This window comes from Urocitellus parryii, chromosome 4 (genome assembly GCF_045843805.1).
Source record: "Urocitellus parryii isolate mUroPar1 chromosome 4, mUroPar1.hap1, whole genome shotgun sequence".
NCBI classification, from domain to species: domain Eukaryota; kingdom Metazoa; phylum Chordata; class Mammalia; order Rodentia; family Sciuridae; genus Urocitellus; species Urocitellus parryii.
In genome coordinates, this window is record NC_135534.1 from 18,854,117 (window position 1) to 18,874,207 (window position 20,091).

Consider the following 20,091-nt stretch of genomic DNA (forward strand, 5'->3'; position numbering starts at 1 on the left):
ATCCTGCTCTAATGCACCAGAAACAGGTAATGAGGGTCATTTCTCCATAATAGTGAATCAAGCAAATTTATTCTAAAAGTAGCCAGAAGTTCCTATATGTAACCCCAGGACCATGGTGGATCTGTTCATGCAACAATTAGTTCTCATAACAAATGATGAGGTAGGGTTGTTATTCTCAGTTTATAGATGATGACATAGGAGTGCAAAGTGGCAGGAAATGCACCCCAAGTAAGAGAATCTGCAACAAGAATCTATAAAATTGCTTAAAACACATGAAATGTTCAGAAAGCTTTAGCTAACATTACCATTGTTTTTAGGACAATAAACATTAGTCTCTGACATTATTTCCTTACCTATTAAATTTATAAAATAAACCCAACCCCAAAGTTTATTCTATTAACATGTGTGTATAGTACATGGTGCCTTACAATACATAAAATGCACATTAAATATTCAATATCTACTATTATATAGTTTAAAGTTTTGTCAACAAGTATTCTAGATTATTATATATAGTATCCCTTATATATTTTCATTTATTTCCATCATTCTTTATATATATATATATATGTTTATATTTATATATATATGTATGTATATACACACATATATACACACACACACACACACAAATTTAGTTGTAGATGAACACAATGCCTTTATTTTGTTTATTTATTTTTATGTGGTGCTGAGGATAGAGCCCAGTGCCTCACACGTGTGAGGCAAGCTCTTTACCACTGAGTACAGACCTAGCCCCTGATTTCGATCATTCTTTATACCATCTATTATGAGTACTTTACCTGTGCTTCCTGTCTCTAGCATTCACTCACCACTAAACCTCACTCTACTACATCCAGAACATACAAAGTCCTTTGTGATAATAGTAGTTAAGATTCCCCCTTACTCAAATTCCTTGTCATCCTTCTATCCATTCTCTATTACATTTTATCATTCTCCGTTTGCAAAAAATAAAAAGCAAAATTCTTTACCTGTGTTAAGATATCTATTACATCCATCTTTTACCTCCCTTTTTTGGCTAAACTGCTACAATGTGTGTAATCTCTTATGTCAATCCAGGCTTTAACTCATTTCAGAAAATTAATATACTCAGATGCAGATCACCTAGTGTGTTTACAGAAGTTCTTCATCTATACAATATTTTCAAAAATTCTACATAGGAGGGAATTTGAATAATTTTAACAATTCAGAGTTCTTTGTTCCACTTGAAGAAACAAAAAAAAATACATGTAAAGAAAAACAATAAAACATAAGACCCCATGACTCCATAGATTTCAGGCATGTATTATTTACTAGAATGGAGAAGTTTAATTAACCCAATGTTGTATCAATATTTCCAGGATATTTAATTAACTTTAGCATGAAGTTCATGGAGAATAAGAACAATGTGACAGAATTTGTTCTTCTGGGACTTACCGAAAACCCTAAGATGCAGAAAATTATATTTGTTGTGTTTTTGTTCATCTACATCATCTCTGTGGTAGGAAATTTGGTCATTGTTATAACCATCACTATGAGCTCACTATTGGGATCCCCCATGTACTTTTTCCTGGCCTATCTCTCCTTGATTGATGCCTGCTATGCCTCTGTAAATACACCTAAACTGATTAGAGATTCACTTCATGAAAAGAAGACAATCCTTTTCAATGGATGCATGGCACAAGTCTTTGGGGAACATTTCTTTGCAGGTGCAGAGGTCATCTTGCTTACAGTGATGGCTTATGACCGCTATGTAGCCATCTGCAAACCCTTGCACTATGTAACCATCATGAACTGGAGAGTGTGTGCCCTGCTAGTGGGAGTGTCCTGGATGGGAGGCTTTCTACATGCAACCATCCAGATCCTCTTCATCTTCCAACTACCCTTCTGTGGCCCTAATGTCATTGATCACTTTATGTGTGATTTGAACCCTTTGCTCAATCTGGCCTGCACTGATATTCACACTCTGGGGCTCTTTGTTGCTGCTAACAGTGGGTTAATCTGCTCATTAAACTTCCTCCTCCTGCTGGTCTCCTATGTGGTCATCCTGCACTCCCTGAGAAACCACAGCTTGGAGAGTAGGCGCAAAGCCCTGTCCACCTGTGTCTCCCACATCACAGTGGTTGTCCTCTTCTTTGTTCCCTGCGTATTTGTGTACCTGAGACCTGCAGTTAATTTATCTATTGATAAAGCAATTGCTGTATTCTATACTATGATAACTCCTATGGTAAATCCCTTTATCTACACTTTCAGAAATGCTCAGATGAAAGCTGCTGTTAGGAAGTTATTTATCAGTAAAGCTATTTCAGATGATAAATGAATGTGCCTAAAACCCAGCAGTGATTCAGCTGAGGAGAATATGCAGACAATTTGGAACACATTAGCAAAATATAAGACAAATATTTTAAAAATTGTTATTCAGAAACTTTTCATTGGCAAAGTAGAAATTGGTTAAAAAGTTGGGGTCAATCTAGCCTAGAAACATGTCTTGTATGTTTGAAAACTTTTACTAACTCTGGGCCTGGTTTTCCAACTTTATCAATGTATATGGATTTATAGGTTTTTCCTTAAGAAAAAAAAATAGAAAGAATGTTGGTGATGAGCAATAATCACTATAACTATCAATACAGGTAAGCTCTGCTATTTTAGCTGTAGGGCATTTTACTTATAGGACACTGACAGAAAGAAGAAATTATCAATATACAACAGATATACTGATGATCTAGTAAACAAAATATCACTGACATTTCAGATCATTTGTTTAACTCCTATCATATACTATCAGATAATGATGAGGAAAAGTTCCAATAATGGTACTAGTGAGAATTTTTGAGAAAAGACTATGCTTTGCACATCACAATTCTCATAGATTATCTATAACCAAAAATTACATCATTTTCATTCATATATCTCATATTTTTATGTATCAGAATATATGATCATGTGCTTCCAGTAATATTATGGTATCTAAGTTCTTTGGAGACAATGAACAATTGGACATTTATTACCCTCTTTAACATAAGAAAGATTCAACAATCTTCCTAAATTTTCTTTTAGACATTGGAACTAATGCAATTATAGGCTAATAGCTCATCAGAAGGAGTGAATCAAATAAAGAACACTTGAATGTTGAACAGGGACTCCTAGTCACTAAAGGTGCAGCTATAACCCATAAATGTTTTGCCTGGTAGCTTTCAATACTTTTCATAATTAGCTGAAAGTATGGCACCTGATGAATATTGAAGGAATGACCAAATGTATAAAATAATATATTAATTGAATAAAAGTGGTAGGAAAAGAGTAATAGATATTTTCTACCTTAATCTCATGCAGACTCAGAGGAGAATCCTAGATGGAATTCTAAGAAGAACCACATTTTGTTTTTATTCTTGCATAAACTGAGGAATGAGAAAATCTTGGAATTGTGTTGCTCAGCATATGAAAATAAACTGTACATTGATATTCCCTCAAGAAGTTTTTATTATCCTATGAATCTGAGTTGTTTATGGTGTTTCTGTTACTTTGTGATCATTTCATTATTCAAAACTGTTTTTCAAAATATGAAGATCTGTCTGCACACAGAGAAATTTCAAGATTAAATATTTTTCACTCAAATCTTCCTTCCTAATTAGTAAACACATAATTTTTACTCTAAGGTACATGCATATTAGAGGGAATGTTCAGATGTAGATAAAATAAAATTTTACTTCTTCCTTTATAGAATTGAAATTTCATTGAAAGACTACTAGAAAGAGTAAAAAATCAATACTCTGTGTTATAAATATTTAGATGAACAAAATGTTATGAAAATATACTGAAGGGCTTCCAAAGATCTGGGGTTTGGGTCAAGAATTGATTCTTAGATTGGAAGACATTAAAAATGGCACCTGTGGTATGGTGTCAGTAGAGGGAATAGGCAAGAGTATGTGCCAAAGCATTTCTAGAACAGGAGATAGATAACAGATTAAGAGAAAAAACTATACAGAAAAACTAATTGATTTAACAGGTCTGTGCTTATTAAACTATTCATTCCACAATTATTTATTGAAACCCACTAGTGCCGACCACCAAGTTGCAGACCAAGCTACTATAAAATTAGCTCTTGTAACTGTTGACACTTGGGAGACAAAAACAAGCAAGATTGGCAAGGGACTCATAAACTTGTTATAGCTTAATGGTGTAGACCATGGGGAAAACATCAGAAGTCTTCTTAAGTTAGTGAGTGATGTAGTTAGATTTGAAGAAGAATGGCATGAAGGGGACAAGATCCACAGCAGGAGAACAGCAGGCTACTGTTCAGAGCTGAGTGTGAAAGGCTGGTTGTTTGAACTCTGGTCTTCTTACATGGGTTGTGATAAACACCATTAGATCCAGCTCAGATCCCCTCCACCAGGCCAGAGTGTCCATGAACCAGCTACTGTAAGTCTGGGCTGTTAAGAGTTGACAGCCCTAACCTTCTCTGGACAATTCCACTTGAGAAAATGCAAGATTCTTCCAGTGCTTATGCCCAACACCTCAAGGCCCCTAAGTAGACAATAAAAGACTACCACAGGTGTATAAAAAGGTTGGGTCCACTGTCCCTGTGTGCAACTATAATACAATGCATTCTTCAGAGCTACCAAGGTCCCAGAATGACACCAGACTTCACATAGACAATGCACCTTTCCCTGGCCTTATCAGCTTCCCCAACCCCTGTTTTCATATGTAATCTTCATAAAAATTCTCCATAAAAATGCAGGTTCTGCATCTATAGTCTAAATACTTATTAGAAAGAGAGAAACAGTTCCCCAAATATTTACATGTAATTTACAAGGGAATAGATACGTATTTTTGGGGTTAGATCCATGTTCTGGCTTCCATCACTAGATGGATGAAAGAACTGAGAAGATGGAATGGAGAGAACTATGAAACTTTGCAAGTGAAAGAGGCCTCTCTATGTCCAGTAGAAGTGCCCTCCAGCTACCAGTTAGTGTTCTCTCCACCATGTCTAAGGAATACTTCTACACTGCCTGAGGGGATCATAAAGGCAAAGGTGCTCTGTAAGAGCAATGTTTACTCCCCTTGGGTTAACTCCAGACTTATATCTTCTTTGCTTCCAGACTTATATCTAGGTTCATGTCTCAGTGGGACCCTAAAATATATGCAAGGTGTGACCCATGAATAGGTGCATGGCACTTCAAATACTACATGATTTTATCAGATAGGAGTACAGGGACATGTATGATAATACATATTAAAAGTGTGGGATGGGGATCCAACATGGCGGCCGGCGAGGAAGCAGTGATTCCAATGTCTCCACTTTAATGGGATAAGAAAGACCCACCTGAACAGCTGCAGCCTACCTACGGAGGAACTTCTAGCAGAATTCCCTTAAGAGGAGAGCAGCCGTGAACTGGTAGGTTTATTGGAAGTGACAGTTTGTCCCAGAGAAGTGGATCTTGGACAGCCACTCGGGCACAGAGGTCTAGTCCCGCAGCCATCAGCCGCTCGGCAAGCGGCTCTCCCGGGAGGCCTAGCTCTCACTCTGTGAGCAGCCACTTCACCTGCCCGGTTCCTAACCACGCGGCCACAGCTACCCGGCTCCACAGGTGGACCCGTGGCGGGTGCAGAAGTCAAGACCTGAAACCAGCAGCCACTTTTGCAAGCAGCTGACACCCGAGCGGCTTGGCCCGCCCCGCCCGAACCGGCAGTCGGCCTCCGCCATCAGGGCTCCCCTGGGAGGCATAGAGCTCGCTCTGGAAGCAGCCGCCTCACCCGCCCTGTTCCTAACCACACGGCCGCAGCTACCCGGCTCCACAGGTGGCCCCGCAGGTGGCGGGTGCAGAAGTCATGTCCTGAGGAGGGAAGATGGCAGCGAAGGGAGTGCATCACCCCAGTGCGCCGCGTCAATGAGCGGGAGAAAGACGATGTGAATCGCCTGAAGGCTATCTTGTTGGGAATTTCCAGGGAAATTGAGGTGCTCCAGAATCTAGTGGACAGATTTCCATTGTGCGTAGTTCGACTGCGGGAGCTCCATTTCTCTGCACGGAGGGTCGCATAGCCTGACAGGCAATCACCCTGCGGCTGGCGTCTGTGGCGCGCGCTGGGGAGCGGCAAGGTGCCGGAGCGGGGGAGCAGTGATACGGATTCAGGGGGCTCCCGCCAGTGGTACATTGGCAGTACGGAGTGCTGAGTTCCGGCTTTGAGTCAGAGGAGAGAAGTGGGCCAGTTTGGTTCCAGACACTGGTCGGACCACGGAGGAGGACAGCAGCTGCCATTTCGAAGAAATGATGTAATCATCCCCTTGTTCTACTGATCTCAGCTCATTCAGCTATGGAACAGGTGATTTCAGGCTGGTATTTGCCTGCGTCTAGCAGACAGATTTCTTGCTCAGGCTCGGGACTGGGGATCTTGTGGAGAATACTCCTAAAGGCTCGGGCCTTGCAAGGTGTGCGCCGGGCACTGAGCAGCTGGATTCTGGTTCCCAGGGCTAACCTGGCCCAGGTCTGAGGAAACTGCGGAGACTGCCGGTGGAGGCCAGCTCCAAGTGGAGCATGCGCTGAGCTTGGGGCGACTGGGTTCTGACTCCCGGAACAGTTTTGGCCTGGGGGCTGGGGAACCCGTGGGGGTCGCTCGCTGGAGCCAGCTCCCAGCGGAGAGTGTATCGGGATCCGAGAGGCAGGGTTCTGGCTACCAAAGCTGCTTTGGCCAAAGGCTAGGGAACCAGCGGTGACTGCTTCTCAGTCAGGCTCCTGCTGGGTGCTGTGGGGCAGAGTGGAGCCTCCTCCTGCGCCCAGAGCAGGCCAAGTGACCCGCCGGCGTGGTATCATGACACACCAAACACAGCTGGGGCTGAAGAGAGTAGCCGCCCACGCCTAGAATAGGACCAGCGACCCTGGGGCGTGGTAGCCAAGTAACCTCATTTGGAGTAGGGGCTGTGCAGAGCTGCCATCTGAGCAAGCAGGGCAGGCAGACCTGCGGCCCACTGGAAAGACAGGCCAGGTAGCTTGCCAGCGTGGTGGACACGTAACACCGAGGCAGTCGAGTCACACTGGTTGGAGTCGGGGTGGAGCAGGGTCGCCGCCCGGGTCCGGAGGGGACTCAGCGACCCGTTGGAGAGGTAGTCAGGTACCCCCATTGGGAGTGGGGGCTGTGCAGAACTGCGACCCACCGGCCTAGAGGCCTGCCAGCGCGGTAGACACGTCACACCAATTGGAGTGGGGACCCAGCAGAGCCGCCACCCACATCCAGATCAGGACCAACGACCCCAGGGCGTGGTAGTTACGTTACCACAATTGGAGTGGGGGCAGAGCAGAGCCGGCTCCCGTACCCGCAGGGGGGGCAGACCTGCGACCGATCAGCGGGGTAGACAGACCACCCTAATTAGAGGAGGAGCACAGCCACTACCCGCCCTGCAAGGGAGACTTCCCAACTATACAAGAGCAATATAAATAAATAGGGAGTAAATTTCAAAAACACAACAGTTGCACCAAGCACAAAGAAACGCGAGCAGTATGAAAAGACAAGGAAAGAAAGGACAACAAGCAATGCAGGTCAACTCAACTTTAGAAGAGATAATAGCTGCAACAGATGGAATGTCAGATAAAGAGTTGAGGATATATATTCTTCAGATGATCTGGAGTCTCAAGGAAGACATGAGACAGCAAAATCAGACAATGAAAGACCACATTGACAAACAAATCCAGGAAGTAAAAGATCAAATTCACAGGGAGATAGAGGTAATAAAAAACAAACAAATAGAAATCCTAGAAATGCAGGAAACAATAAAACAACTTAAAAACTCAATTGAGAATACTACCAGCAGAGTAGATCACTTAGAAGAGAGAACATCAGACAATGAAGACAAAGTATTTCAACTGGAAAAGAACATAGACAGCTCAGCAAGACTGCTAAGAAACCATGAGCAGAACATCCAAGAATTATGGGACAATATCAAAAGACCAAATTTAAGAGTCATTGGGATACAGGAAGGCACAGAGCTCCATACCAAAGGAATAAACAGTCTATTCAGTGAAATAATACGAGAAAACTTCCCAGACTTGAAGAATGAGACAGAATCCCAAATCCTAGAAGCCTACAGGACGCCAAATGTGCAAAATCATAAGAGATCCACACATAGACACATTATAATGAAGATGTCCAACATACAGAATAAGGAGAGAATTTTAAAAGCTGCAAGAGAAAGAAAGCAGATTACATTTAGGGGTAAACCAATCAGGATAACAGCTGATCTCTCAACACAAACTCTGAAAGCTAGAAGATCCTGGAATAGCATATTTCAAACTCTGAAAGAAAATGGGTTCCAACCAAGAATCGTGTATCCGGCGAAATTAAGCTTCAGGATGGAAGATGAAATTAAAACCTTCCACGATAAACAAAAGTTAAAAGAACTCGCAGCTAGAAAACCATCTCTTCGAAAAATCCTTGGCAAAACATTACAGGAAGAGGAAATGGAAAATAACATTGAAAACCAACAATGGGAGGTAGGACAGTAAAGGGGGGAAAGTAGTCAAAGAGGATAACAAATCAGGTTTAGTAACATCAATAAACAAATATGGCTAGAAGAACAAACCATATCTCAATAATAACCCTAAATGTTAATGGCTTAAACTCACCAATCAAGAGACACAGGCTAGCAGAATGGATCACAAAACAAGACCCAACAATATGCTGCCTACAGGAGACGCATCTGATAGGAAAAGATATTCATAGACTGAAGGTGAAAGGTTGGGAAAAATCATACCACTCATATGGACTTCGGAAACAAGCAGGAGTGGCCATACTCATATCTAATAAAATAGATTTCAAGCCAAAGTTAATCAAAAGGAATAAAGAAGGACACTTCATACTGCTCAAGGGAACCATACACCAACAAGACATAACAATCATAAATATATATGCCCCAAATAATGGTGCAGCTGTGTTCATCAAACAAACTCTTCTCAAGTTCAAGAGTCTAATAGACCACCATACAATAATCATGGGAGACTTCAACACACCTCTCTCACCACTGGACAGATCTTCCAAACAAAAGTTGAATAAGGAAACTATAGAACTCAATAACACAATTAACAACCTAGACCTAATTGACATATATAGACTATACCACCCAACATCAAGCAGTTACACTTTTTTCTCAGCAGCACATGGAACCTTCTCAAAAATAGACCATATATTATGTCACAGGGCAACTCTTAGACAATATAAAGGGGTAGAGATAATACCATGCATCTTATCTGACCACAATGGAATGAAACTTAAAATCAATGATAAAAGAAGGAAGGAAAAATCAAGCATCACTTGGAGAATGAACAATAGGTTGCTGAATGATCAGTGGGTTTTAGAAGACATCAAGGAGGAAATTAAAAACTTCCTAGAGTTAAATGAAAACACAGACACAACATATCGGAATCTATGGGACACATTGAAAGCAGTTCTAAGAGGAAAATTCATTGCTTGGAGTTCATTCCTCAAAAAAAAGAAAAAACCAACAAATAAATGATCTCATACTTCATCTCAAAATCCTAGAAAAAGAAGAGCAAAACAACAGCAAAAGAAGTAGAAGGCAAGAAATAATTAAAATCAGAGCTGAAATCAATGAAATTGAAACAAAAGAAACAATTGAAAAAATTGACAAAACTAAAAGTTGGTTCTTTGAAAAAATAAATAAAATTGACAGACCCTTAGCCATGCTAACGAAGAGAAGAAGAGAGAGAACCCAAATTACTAGCATACGGGATGAAAAAGGCAATATCACAACAGACACTTCAGAAATACAGAAGATGATCAGAAATTATTTTGAATCCTTATACTTCAATAAAATAGAAGATAGTGAAGGCATTGATAAATTTCTTAAGTCATATAATCTGCCCAGATTGTGGCAGGAGGATATAGACAACCTAAACAGACCAATAACAATAGAGGAAATAGAAGAAACCATCAAAAGATTACCAACTAAGAAAAGCCCAGGACCGGATGGGTATACAGCAGAGTTTTACAAAACCTTTAAAGAGGAACTAACACCTATACTTTTCAAGCTATTTCAGGAAATAGAAAAAGAGGGAGAACTTCCAAATTCATTCTACGAGGCCAACATCACCCTGATTCCGAAACCAGACAAAGACACTTCAAAGAAAGAAAACTACAGACCAATATCTCTAATGAACCTTGACGCAAAAATCCTCAATAAAATTCTGGCGAATCGGATTCAAATACATATCAAAAAAATTATACACCATGATCAAGTAGGATTCATCCCTGGGATGCAAGGCTGGTTCAATATACGGAAATCAATAAATGTTATTCACCACATCAATAGACTTAAAAACAAGAACCATATGATCATCTCGATAGATGCAGAAAAAGCATTCGACAAAGTACAGCATCCCTTTATGTTCAAAACTCTAGAAAAATTAGAGATAACTGGATCATACCTCAACATTGTAAAAGCAATCTATGATAAGCCACAGGCCAGCATCATTCTGAATGGAGAAAAATTGAAGGCATTCCCTCTAAGATCTGGTACAAGACAGGGATGCCCTCTCTCACCACTTCTGTTCAACATAGTCCTCAAAACACTGGCCAGAGCAATTAGACAGTCAAAAGAAATTAAAGGCATAAAAATAGGAAAAGAAGAACTTAAATTATCACTATTTGCAGATGATATGATTCTATACCTAGCAGACCCAAAAGGGTCTACAAAGAAGCTATTAGAGCTAATAAATGAATTCAGCAAAGTGGCAGGATATAAGATCAACACGCATAAATCAAAGGCATTCCTGTATATCAGCGACAAATCCTCTGAAACGGAAATGAGGACAACTACTCCATTCACAATATCCCCCCAAAAAATAAAATACTTGGGAATCAACCTAACAAAAGAGGTGAAAGATTTATACAATGAAAATTACAGAACCCTAAAGAAAGATATAGAAGAAGACCTTAGAAGATGGAAAAATATACCCTGCTCATGGATAGGCAGAACTAACATCATCAAAATGGCGATATTACCAAAAGTTCTCTATAAGTTCAATGCAATGCCAATCAAAATCCCAACAGCATATCTTGTAGAAATAGATAAAAGAATCATGAAATTCATATGGAATAATAAAAGACCCAGAATAGCAAAAACAATGCTAAGCAGGAAGTGTGAATCAGGCGGTATAGCGATACCAGACTTCAAACTATACTACAGAGCAATAGTAACAAAAACAGCATGGTACTGGTACCAAAACAGGCGGGTGGACCAATGGTACAGAATAGAGGACACAGTAACCAATCCACAAAACTACAACTATCTTATATTTGATAAAGGGGCTAAAAGCATGCAATGGAGGAAGGACAGCATCTTCAACAAATGGTGCTGGGAAAACTGGAAATCCATTTGCATAAAAATGAATCTGAATCCCTATCTCTTGCCGTGCACAAAAGTTAACTCAAAATGGATCAAGGAGCTTGATATTAAATCAGAGACACGGCATCTGATAGAAGAAAAAGTTGGTTATGATCTACATGCTGTGGGATCGGGCTCCAAATTCCTCAATAGGACACCCATAGCACAAGAGTTAACAACTAGAATCAACAAATGGGACTTACTCAAACTAAAAATTTTTTTCTCAGCAAAAGAAACAATAAGAGAGATAAAGAGGGAGCCTACATCCTGGGAACAAATCTTTACTCCACACACTTCATATAGAGCTCTAATAACCCAGAATATACAAAGAACTCAAAAAATTAGACAATAAGATAACAAATAACCCAATCAATAAATGGGCCAAGGACCTGAACAGACACTTCTCAGAGGAGGACATACAATCAATCAATAAATACATGAAAAAATGCTCACCATCGCTAGCAGTCAGAGAAATGCAAATCAAAACTACCCTAAGATACCATCTCACTCCAGTAAGATTGGCAGCCATTAGGAAGTCAAACAACAATAAGTGCTGGAGAGGATGCGGGGAAAAGGGCACTCTTGTTCATTGCTGGTGGGACTGCAAATTGGTGCAGCCAATTTGGAAAGCAGCATGGAGATTTCTTGGAAAGCTGGGAATGGAACCACCATTTGACCCAGCTATTCCCCTTCTGGGTCTATTCCCTAAAGACCTAATAAGAGCATGCTACAGGGACACTGCTACATCGATGTTCATAGCATCTCAATTCATGATAGCAAGACTGTGGAATCAGCCTAGATGCCCTTCAATAGATGAATGGATAAAAAAATGTGGCATTTATACACTATGGAGTATTACTCTGTATTAAAAAATGACAAAATCATAGAATTTGGAGGGAAATGGATGGCATTAGAGCAGATTATGCTAAGTGAAGCTAGTCAATCTTTAAAAAACAAATACCAAATGACTCCTTTGATATAAGGGGAGTAAACAAGGACAGGGTAGGGACGAAGAGCTTGAGAAGAAGATTTACATTAAGCAGGGATGAGAGGTGGGAGGGAAAGGGAGTGAGAAGGGAAATCGCATGGAAATGGAAGGCGATCCTCAGGGTTATACAAAATGACATATAAGAGGAAAGGAGGGGTAAGACAAGATAATACAAATGGAAGAAATGATTTACAGTAGAAGGGGTAGAGAGAGAAAAGGGGAGGGGAGGGGAGGGGAGGGGGGATAGTAGAGAATAGGACAGACAGCAGAATACATCAGACACTAGAAAGGCAATATGTCAATCAATGGAAGGGTAACTGATGTGATTCAGCAATCTGTATACCGTGTAAAAGTGGGAGTTCATAACCCACTTGAATCAAACCGTGTAATATGATGTATTAAGAACTATGTAATGTTTTGAAAGACCAATAATAAAAAAAAATAAAAATAAATAAATAAAAAAAGTGTGGGATAATATTAAAATAAACATACTTTGGGATCATGCCAACTTTATTGTCATAGGCAAAGTAAGGAAAGATTATTCTATTACTGCTGCACGTAATAGAGTTAAGAAGAATTCATTTTGGCTAGTTTGCTACAACAAGACAAAAAGGAAATCTACAGTGAGTGAAACAGAAATCGAACTGAAAAACCTAAGTAGAAAGCAAGTTATTATATCAAAGGGTTGCAAGGACTAAGTGGAGGCATTCAAGTTTCAGAGGTGTTAGGGGTGTGGTTACCATTATGTAAAACAGAAATAAAGGAGAAATCATAACAATCTGATTATTGTACAGAAAAACTAATCAATTTAACAGGTCTGTGCTTATTAAACTATATTATTTAAGCAGAAAAAATTCTGTAATAAGTAAATGAATGCCAAAATTAAATCACTGGAACAGAAAGTCATGATCCCTAAATCATTCTTCAGACTTGAGCCAGTCTATAGATCCAGAACCCCTGAGTTGTAAGTGAAGTGGATCTTCTTGAGGTAGGACACTAATACACTGCCAAAACTTTATGTGCAAATATTTCTCCCAGTTTTCTACAAAGGGATCTAAAACCTTTTCCACAGTAACTGTGCAGTACAATAGTTTAGACATTGCTGGACAGCTTCACTCTGGTTATAAACTGACACTAATTCAAGGACACCCAAAACATCTCTATGGTCTGACTGTACAAAAAATAGACAGTTATGGGTAAATGATAGTCAATTAACATAAGCTTAATCAGATAGAGGTTCCAATTTCAGCTTTGTACCAGACATGGTTTCGTTGCTTGAACAAATTAAAATATACCCCTGGCTTAGCAGTGGGAGGAAGATCTCATGGACTTACATGATGAAGGGAAACATAACTCAAGTTATTCTCTGAATGAGGCAAGTGGGTTTTCAAACTACTTTGGTACCTATTTCCCCAGTTTTGGAATGCAAAATTGAATGGACCTGGTATTGGTAGAATCTCCACAATGGCACCATGACCTATGGAGTGAAGAATATTAGGGTGGGAATGGCAAAGTGGAAGCTGGTAGAGCTTCCTCTATATAAGAAAACAGATGACCAAACACAGGATTGCATTTTGCTTGATAAATAATACTACTGCATTCCTGGAAGGATTTCAGAGTTTGCCGGCACTATCAAGACTTGAAAGACGGTCCACTGATTCTTACCACATATTCATTCAACTCAACTATTTTGCCTGTGCAAACAACAGACAGTTATGAGAAAATGATAGTCCATTACCATAAGCTTAATCAGGTGGAGGCTCCAATTACAGCTGCTATACAAGATGTGCCTTCATTGCTTGAACAAATTAACACATCCCACTGGTAACTGCTATGCAGCTAATGGTTTGGCGAAGTCTTTTTTTCCTTATTCTCCCATAAAGGACCAGTTTGGTTTCAGTTAAAAAGGTAAATGTGGCTAACTTCAGGTGTATGCCAGTGTTCCAGAACCATGTTATAACTTAGTTCACAGGTATCTTGTTGACTTGTTCTTCCTCAAGAACATTATGGCCTGTACGTTGATTACTTTGTGATTATTGGAACTATCAATAGATGAGAAGAAGCAACTACTCTAGACTTATTGTTAACACATTGGAGTGAGAGAAATAATTCTGAATAAAATTTGTGGACTTTCTACCTCTGTTTAATATCTAGGAATTCAGTGTTGTGAGGTATGTCCAGATATCCCTTCTAAGGTGAATGGAATGATAAGTTGATGCATCTGGCCCCTCTTACAAGGAAAAAAGAGGTATGATTCCTAGTGGATCACTTGAATTTTAGAGACAACATATTTCTCATTTGGATGTCCCCCAAAATTCTAGTTTTGAGGGGGGCCCAGAAGAAGAGAAGTCTATAAAACAAATGGCAGAGTTCTGCCACATAGGTCATATTAATCACATGATCCAATTTTATGTAAAATGCCTATGGTACAGATGGCACCAACAGGTGAATTTCAATGTAAGTCCTCAGGATTTTTAGGGAGATTCATGCTATCCTTCATAGGTAGCTGTTACCCATTTCCATACAGTTCTTGGCCTGGTTCTCCTTTCCATCTCCATATTACAATATCTGATATAATCAATGTATATAGAGGAAAGAAAAGTTTTGGCTCAGACTTTGTAGATTCCATTCCATTTTCAGTTGTTTGCTTTACTTTAGCCCTGAGGCAGTACATCATAAGAAAAGCTTATGGCACAGAAACAACTGCTTAGATCATGGTCAGGAAGTAAAGAAGGAAGTGAAAGAGGCTGGGATCCCAGCCTCAGGTATTTACATCACGTTAAATACCTAGTGGAAACATTATGAAATATGAAATATGTATCAAAACATGAGTAGCCTATTAATATGTATATTATATGATTTTTATTTATTAGTTCAACATAAAAGAAAATTAAATAAATAAAAGTTAAACATGCAAGACCTTGAATGGACATTTGTCCAAAGAATACCAATGGCCAACAGCTATATAAAAAGGAATCCAAAGTCAATATTTTTATAATCATCAGGAAAAGTGAAAAATCAAATCAAAGCAACATATGAACATAACCCAGGAGGATGCATATTATAAAAATAAACCAAAAACCAACATAACAAATAGAGGCAATGATAGGGAAAAGGAAAAACTTGTCATAGTTGGTGTGAATGAAATATTGGCTCTGTCTGCGGAAAACAGCTTGAACATTCCTTTATAGTATTAACAAAAAAAAAATAGAACTACATATAATCTAACAATGCTATTTCTGGATATTTATTCAAAGGAATTAAAACAGGATCTCCAAGTCATATGTGCATTCTTGAGACCATTATATGTTGTTCACAACAGCCAAATATGGAAGAAACTTAAACGTTCATTGATAGATCATTACATAAAGAATATCTGTCATATGTATATAACAGAACATTATTCTGGCTTAAAAAAATCCTTTCATTTGCAACAAAATGGATGAACCCAGAAGATAATATGTTTAGAAAATTAAAAAAAAAAAGATCTGGCACAGAGGACAAATATGACATGACAACATTCACATGGTAAATCTGTAAGAGTCTAACTCCAATGCAGAGAGTGGTTTTTATATATTATATGTGCACATTTTTCTGTATGTAAATTATAACCCAAACAACTGTTATTTGAGAAATGATAAAAGAATTCACAGGCTTTGAGTAAATTGTGTGTTTATGGGTTTACACATTATAGACATGACAAAGACCTGCATTGTAAAATGCTGAGCACTTATAACTAAATAGGAAGAAATCAAGAACAATTACTTTTAACTTATGCAAAGATATAAATAAATATTTTACAAAATATTAACATTAACAGTAGATAAGAATATGAAAAAAATCTTCATAGACAGTCATCACAAAATTTCAATTTAAAGTCAAAACAATTGACACCTGGATACAGAATGGGAAAAAATAAACAATGCCAAGTGACAAAATATGGAAAGATTGAAACTCTCTTCTTGTGTTTTAGATCTCTTTTCAAATTTGTCATGCTGCCTGTTAATCTACACTGACCACACCATGAGATCAGGGATAAGTAATTTAGAGCCTTCTGAGGATTCTATTTCCAAAATACTATGAAAATTAGGAAAAGCAGTTTTTTTCAATTATCTATTTAAAATGTCTCTCAGTAAAGCTCTGTCTTCACTGCTTTAGCTCTCATGAGGAGTTTTAGCAATCATGAGGAGTTTTCAGAAATGGTTTTAAAATGATAAGAAGAAAGACGCCCCTCTGTGACAGGTATCATCAGGGACCCTGCACCACTGGTCCCCAGGCTGGACTTAGGCCACTGTGCTATTTACCTGGTATTCAGCTCTCCTAGCAACTCAGGTTCAGAAAGGGAAAGGCAACTCCCACTTGTTTATGTTGTAAGTGCAGGGAATGCCATCTGTACTCTAGAGTCGGTGACACACAAACACACTGCCAGGACACCCACTTCTAAACACAAAGCTTTTCCAACAAGGGATAACTAATTCCTGGGAGAGGATGAACAACTACAAGGAAGGTACCTGAGTTTTTATGGGAACCTCTTTAAATATCCTGATAGTGTGGGATGAAAATATTCCTTCTTGTCATTAATGTCTCCACAGCAAGAATCCTTGTGAGTGGAATGAGCCACTCAAAAGCTTTTGCTCTGCATTTCCTACATCCTGCCCTGATGGGCCAGAACCAGGTAATGAGGATCATTTCTCCATAATAGTGAATCAAGTGATTCCATTCTAAATTCAAGTCTCAGGATTTTGGTGAAACCACTTTAGGCTTATCTAAGATGGAAAGATTTAAACTTATAAAGACACAGCCTTAAAAATGGCTGATTTGATTTTGAATTATCTGAGTGGTTTTTCCTCAACTCCATTTTATCTTTCATATTGAACTCTGCTTATTGCAAGGGGAACTAATTTGAAGATGGATTTGTGCCTGAACACATCGTAATGCCACAAAAATCATCTAGAATTGCAAAGGTAGGTTTTTAAAAGGGGTGAGGGTTACTAAATATTGTTGTGTTTCATATACAGTTAACATTACTTTTCTAAATTTGTCAAATACTGTCACAGAGAATCTCATTCATAACCCAAATTTTCAAAACACATTTGAAATATGTCATGAATCTAATCTGACATTGAACAATTTGAGACTCCAAGAGATGAAGTACTTTCTAAAACCAAGCTGTCTAGCACTAGGAACCATTATTTAAGGAAGAGACATATCAATTAATAACCAAGATTAATCTTGAAGATGAAAACAAAATTTAATATATCTCTCACACAAAAATGATCTAAATATGAATTTTAATGGACACAAATCATCACTTGTTAGTCCAAGCACAGGCAAGTTGGACTCTTTCTGATATCAAATACTGTGGATAATACAGGTAAGTCTCTCTGGCTTCTTTAACAGTAATTTTGGAAAGCATTTTTACTCAGATTGTTGTAGGGTCAAAAGTTCTGCTTCTCTGCTGAGTGCATGCAGTTATAAAAGTGGATGAAAGTTCCTATATGTATCCCCAGCACCATGGTGGATACAATAATATAACAATCAATTCTCTTAACAAATGATGAGGTAGTATTGTTATTCTCAGTTTATAGATGATGATTTAGGTATGCAAAGTGGCAGGAAATGTAGCCCAAGAAAGAGAATCTGCAACAAGAATCTATAAAATCGCTTAAAATACATGAAATGCTCAGAAAGCTTTATATAATATTTCATTGCTTTTGAACAGCAAACATTAGTCTCTGACATCATTTCCTTACCTGTTAAATGTACAAATAATTTTGACCACCAAGGTTATTCTAATTATTAAAATGAATTGTGTGTGGAGTACTTGGTACCTTGGAACACACAGAATTCACATTAAAATATTTTATTATCAAGGATAAGTTCTTGAATTGTGTAAACACACATTATAGGTTATTTTATACTATCTATTTTGTATTTCATTACATTTCCATCATATTTATATCAAATGTTATAATACTCTGTTACCTGCGGCTCTTGCCTCTGACTTCCACTGTACTTAACCTGACTCAGCTTCATCCAGGACCCAGGAAGACCTATATGAGATTAGTACTCAAGGTTTACCTTAATCAAACTCCTTGTCATCCTTTTACTCATTCTCTATTTTTTTTTGTAATTTTCCATTTCTTAATAATAAAGGGCACAATTTTTCACCTGTATATGAATATCCAGTAGTTTCAACTTTTACCTCCTTTTTTGGGCTAAGTTGCTACTGGTGTATGAAATCCATTATTTCAGTTCAGGCTCAAAGTCATCCCAGATATATTAGTGTACTCAGATCCCAATCCTTATCTATAGAAAAGCCCTTATCTATATTCTGTTTTCCTAATAGTCACTCAGGAGGCAATTTGAGTAATCTTCAGGAATTCAGAACTCTTTGATACATCTCAAAAAATAAATAAGTGCAACCACAAAAACATACAAATGTCATAAGATTTCACATCTCAGTGGCATCCAGGCATTTAATATTTATTAGGATGGAAAATCTGAATAAATCCTAGGTTGTATCAACTTTTTCAGGTAATGTAACAAACGTCCACATGAAGTACATGAAGACTACAAACAATGTGACAGAGTTTGTTCTTCTGGGACTTACACAAAACCCAAAGATGCAGAAAATAGTATTTGCTGTATTTTTGCTCATCTACATTATCTCTATAGTAGGAAATTTGCTCATCTTGATAACCATCACTAGCAGCTCATTGTTGCGATCCCCCATGTACTTTTTCCTGGCCTATCTCTCCTTTATTGATGCCTGCTATGCCTCTGTCAACAATCCTAAACTGATTAGAGATGCACTCCATGAAAAGAAGACCATCCTTTTCAAAGGATGCATGGCACAAGTCTTTGGGGAACATTTCTTTGGAGGTGTAGAGGTCATTCTGCTGACAGTGATGGCCTATGACCGCTATGTGGCTATCTGCAAGCCCTTGCACTATACAACCATCATGAACTGGAGAGTGTGTGCCCTGCTAGTGGGAGTGTCCTGGATGGGAGGCTTTCTCCATGCAATCATTCAGATCCTCTTCATCTTACCACTACCCTTCTGTGGCCCTAATGTCATTGATCACTTTATGTGTGATCTGAACCCTTTGCTCAATCTGGCCTGCACTGATACCCACACTCTGGGGCTCTTTGTTGCTGCCAATAGTGGATTCATCTGCCTGTTAAACTTCCTCCTCCTGCTGATCTCCTATGTGGTCATCCTGCACTCCCTGAGGACCCACAGCCTGGAGGGTAGGCGCAAGGCCTTGTCCACCTGTGTCTCTCACATCACAGTGGTTGTCCTCTTCTTTGTTCCCTGCATATTTGTGTACATGAGACCTCCAGCTAATTTACCCATTGATAAAGCAGTTGCTGTATTCTATACCATGATAACTCCCATGTTAAATCCTGTGATCTACACTTTGAGAAATGCTCAGATGAAAGATGCTATGAGAAAATTGTTTAGCAGGAAATTGCTTGATAAATGAATTTGACTAAATTCCAACATTGATTTAAGTGAGGAAAGGATAAATGAAAATTTTGGAGTATCTCAGAAGATTATGTTTGGATGAAAAAAGACTGTTATTTATAAACTCTTCATTGAAATAAGAATAAGTAGGTTAAAGATCAGAGACTACCTAACCCAGGACAATCTACTCATATTGCAAGTTTCTATTAATTCTGGTCCTGATTTTCCTAGATTGATCCATTT

The 20,091-nt window shown here is 38.7% G+C and overlaps 2 protein-coding genes across 2 annotated transcripts; both read left to right on the top strand.

Moving 5' to 3' along the window:
* Positions 1-1,372: 1,372 nt before the first annotated feature.
* On the top strand, positions 1,373-2,317 carry LOC144254369 (olfactory receptor 4C46-like). The gene has a single exon (XM_077797453.1). The coding sequence runs from the start codon at positions 1,379-1,381 to the stop codon at positions 2,315-2,317; it is 939 nt and encodes a 312-aa protein (XP_077653579.1). The 5' UTR covers positions 1,373-1,378.
* Positions 2,318-18,931: 16,614 nt separating this feature from the next.
* Positions 18,932-19,867, top strand: LOC113175087 (olfactory receptor 4C13-like). The gene has a single exon (XM_026379251.2). It carries the CDS (start codon positions 18,935-18,937, stop codon positions 19,865-19,867), a length of 933 nt encoding a protein of 310 aa, XP_026235036.2. The 5' UTR covers positions 18,932-18,934.
* The last annotated feature ends 224 nt before the right edge of the window (positions 19,868-20,091 follow it).

What these genes read in the sequence shown, in the direction of transcription:
- LOC144254369 (XM_077797453.1), top strand. Translation starts at nt 1,379, where the DNA reads ATGAAGTTCATGGAGAATAAGAACAATGTGACAGAATTTGTTCTTCTG.
- LOC113175087 (XM_026379251.2), top strand. Translation starts at nt 18,935, where the DNA reads ATGAAGTACATGAAGACTACAAACAATGTGACAGAGTTTGTTCTTCTG.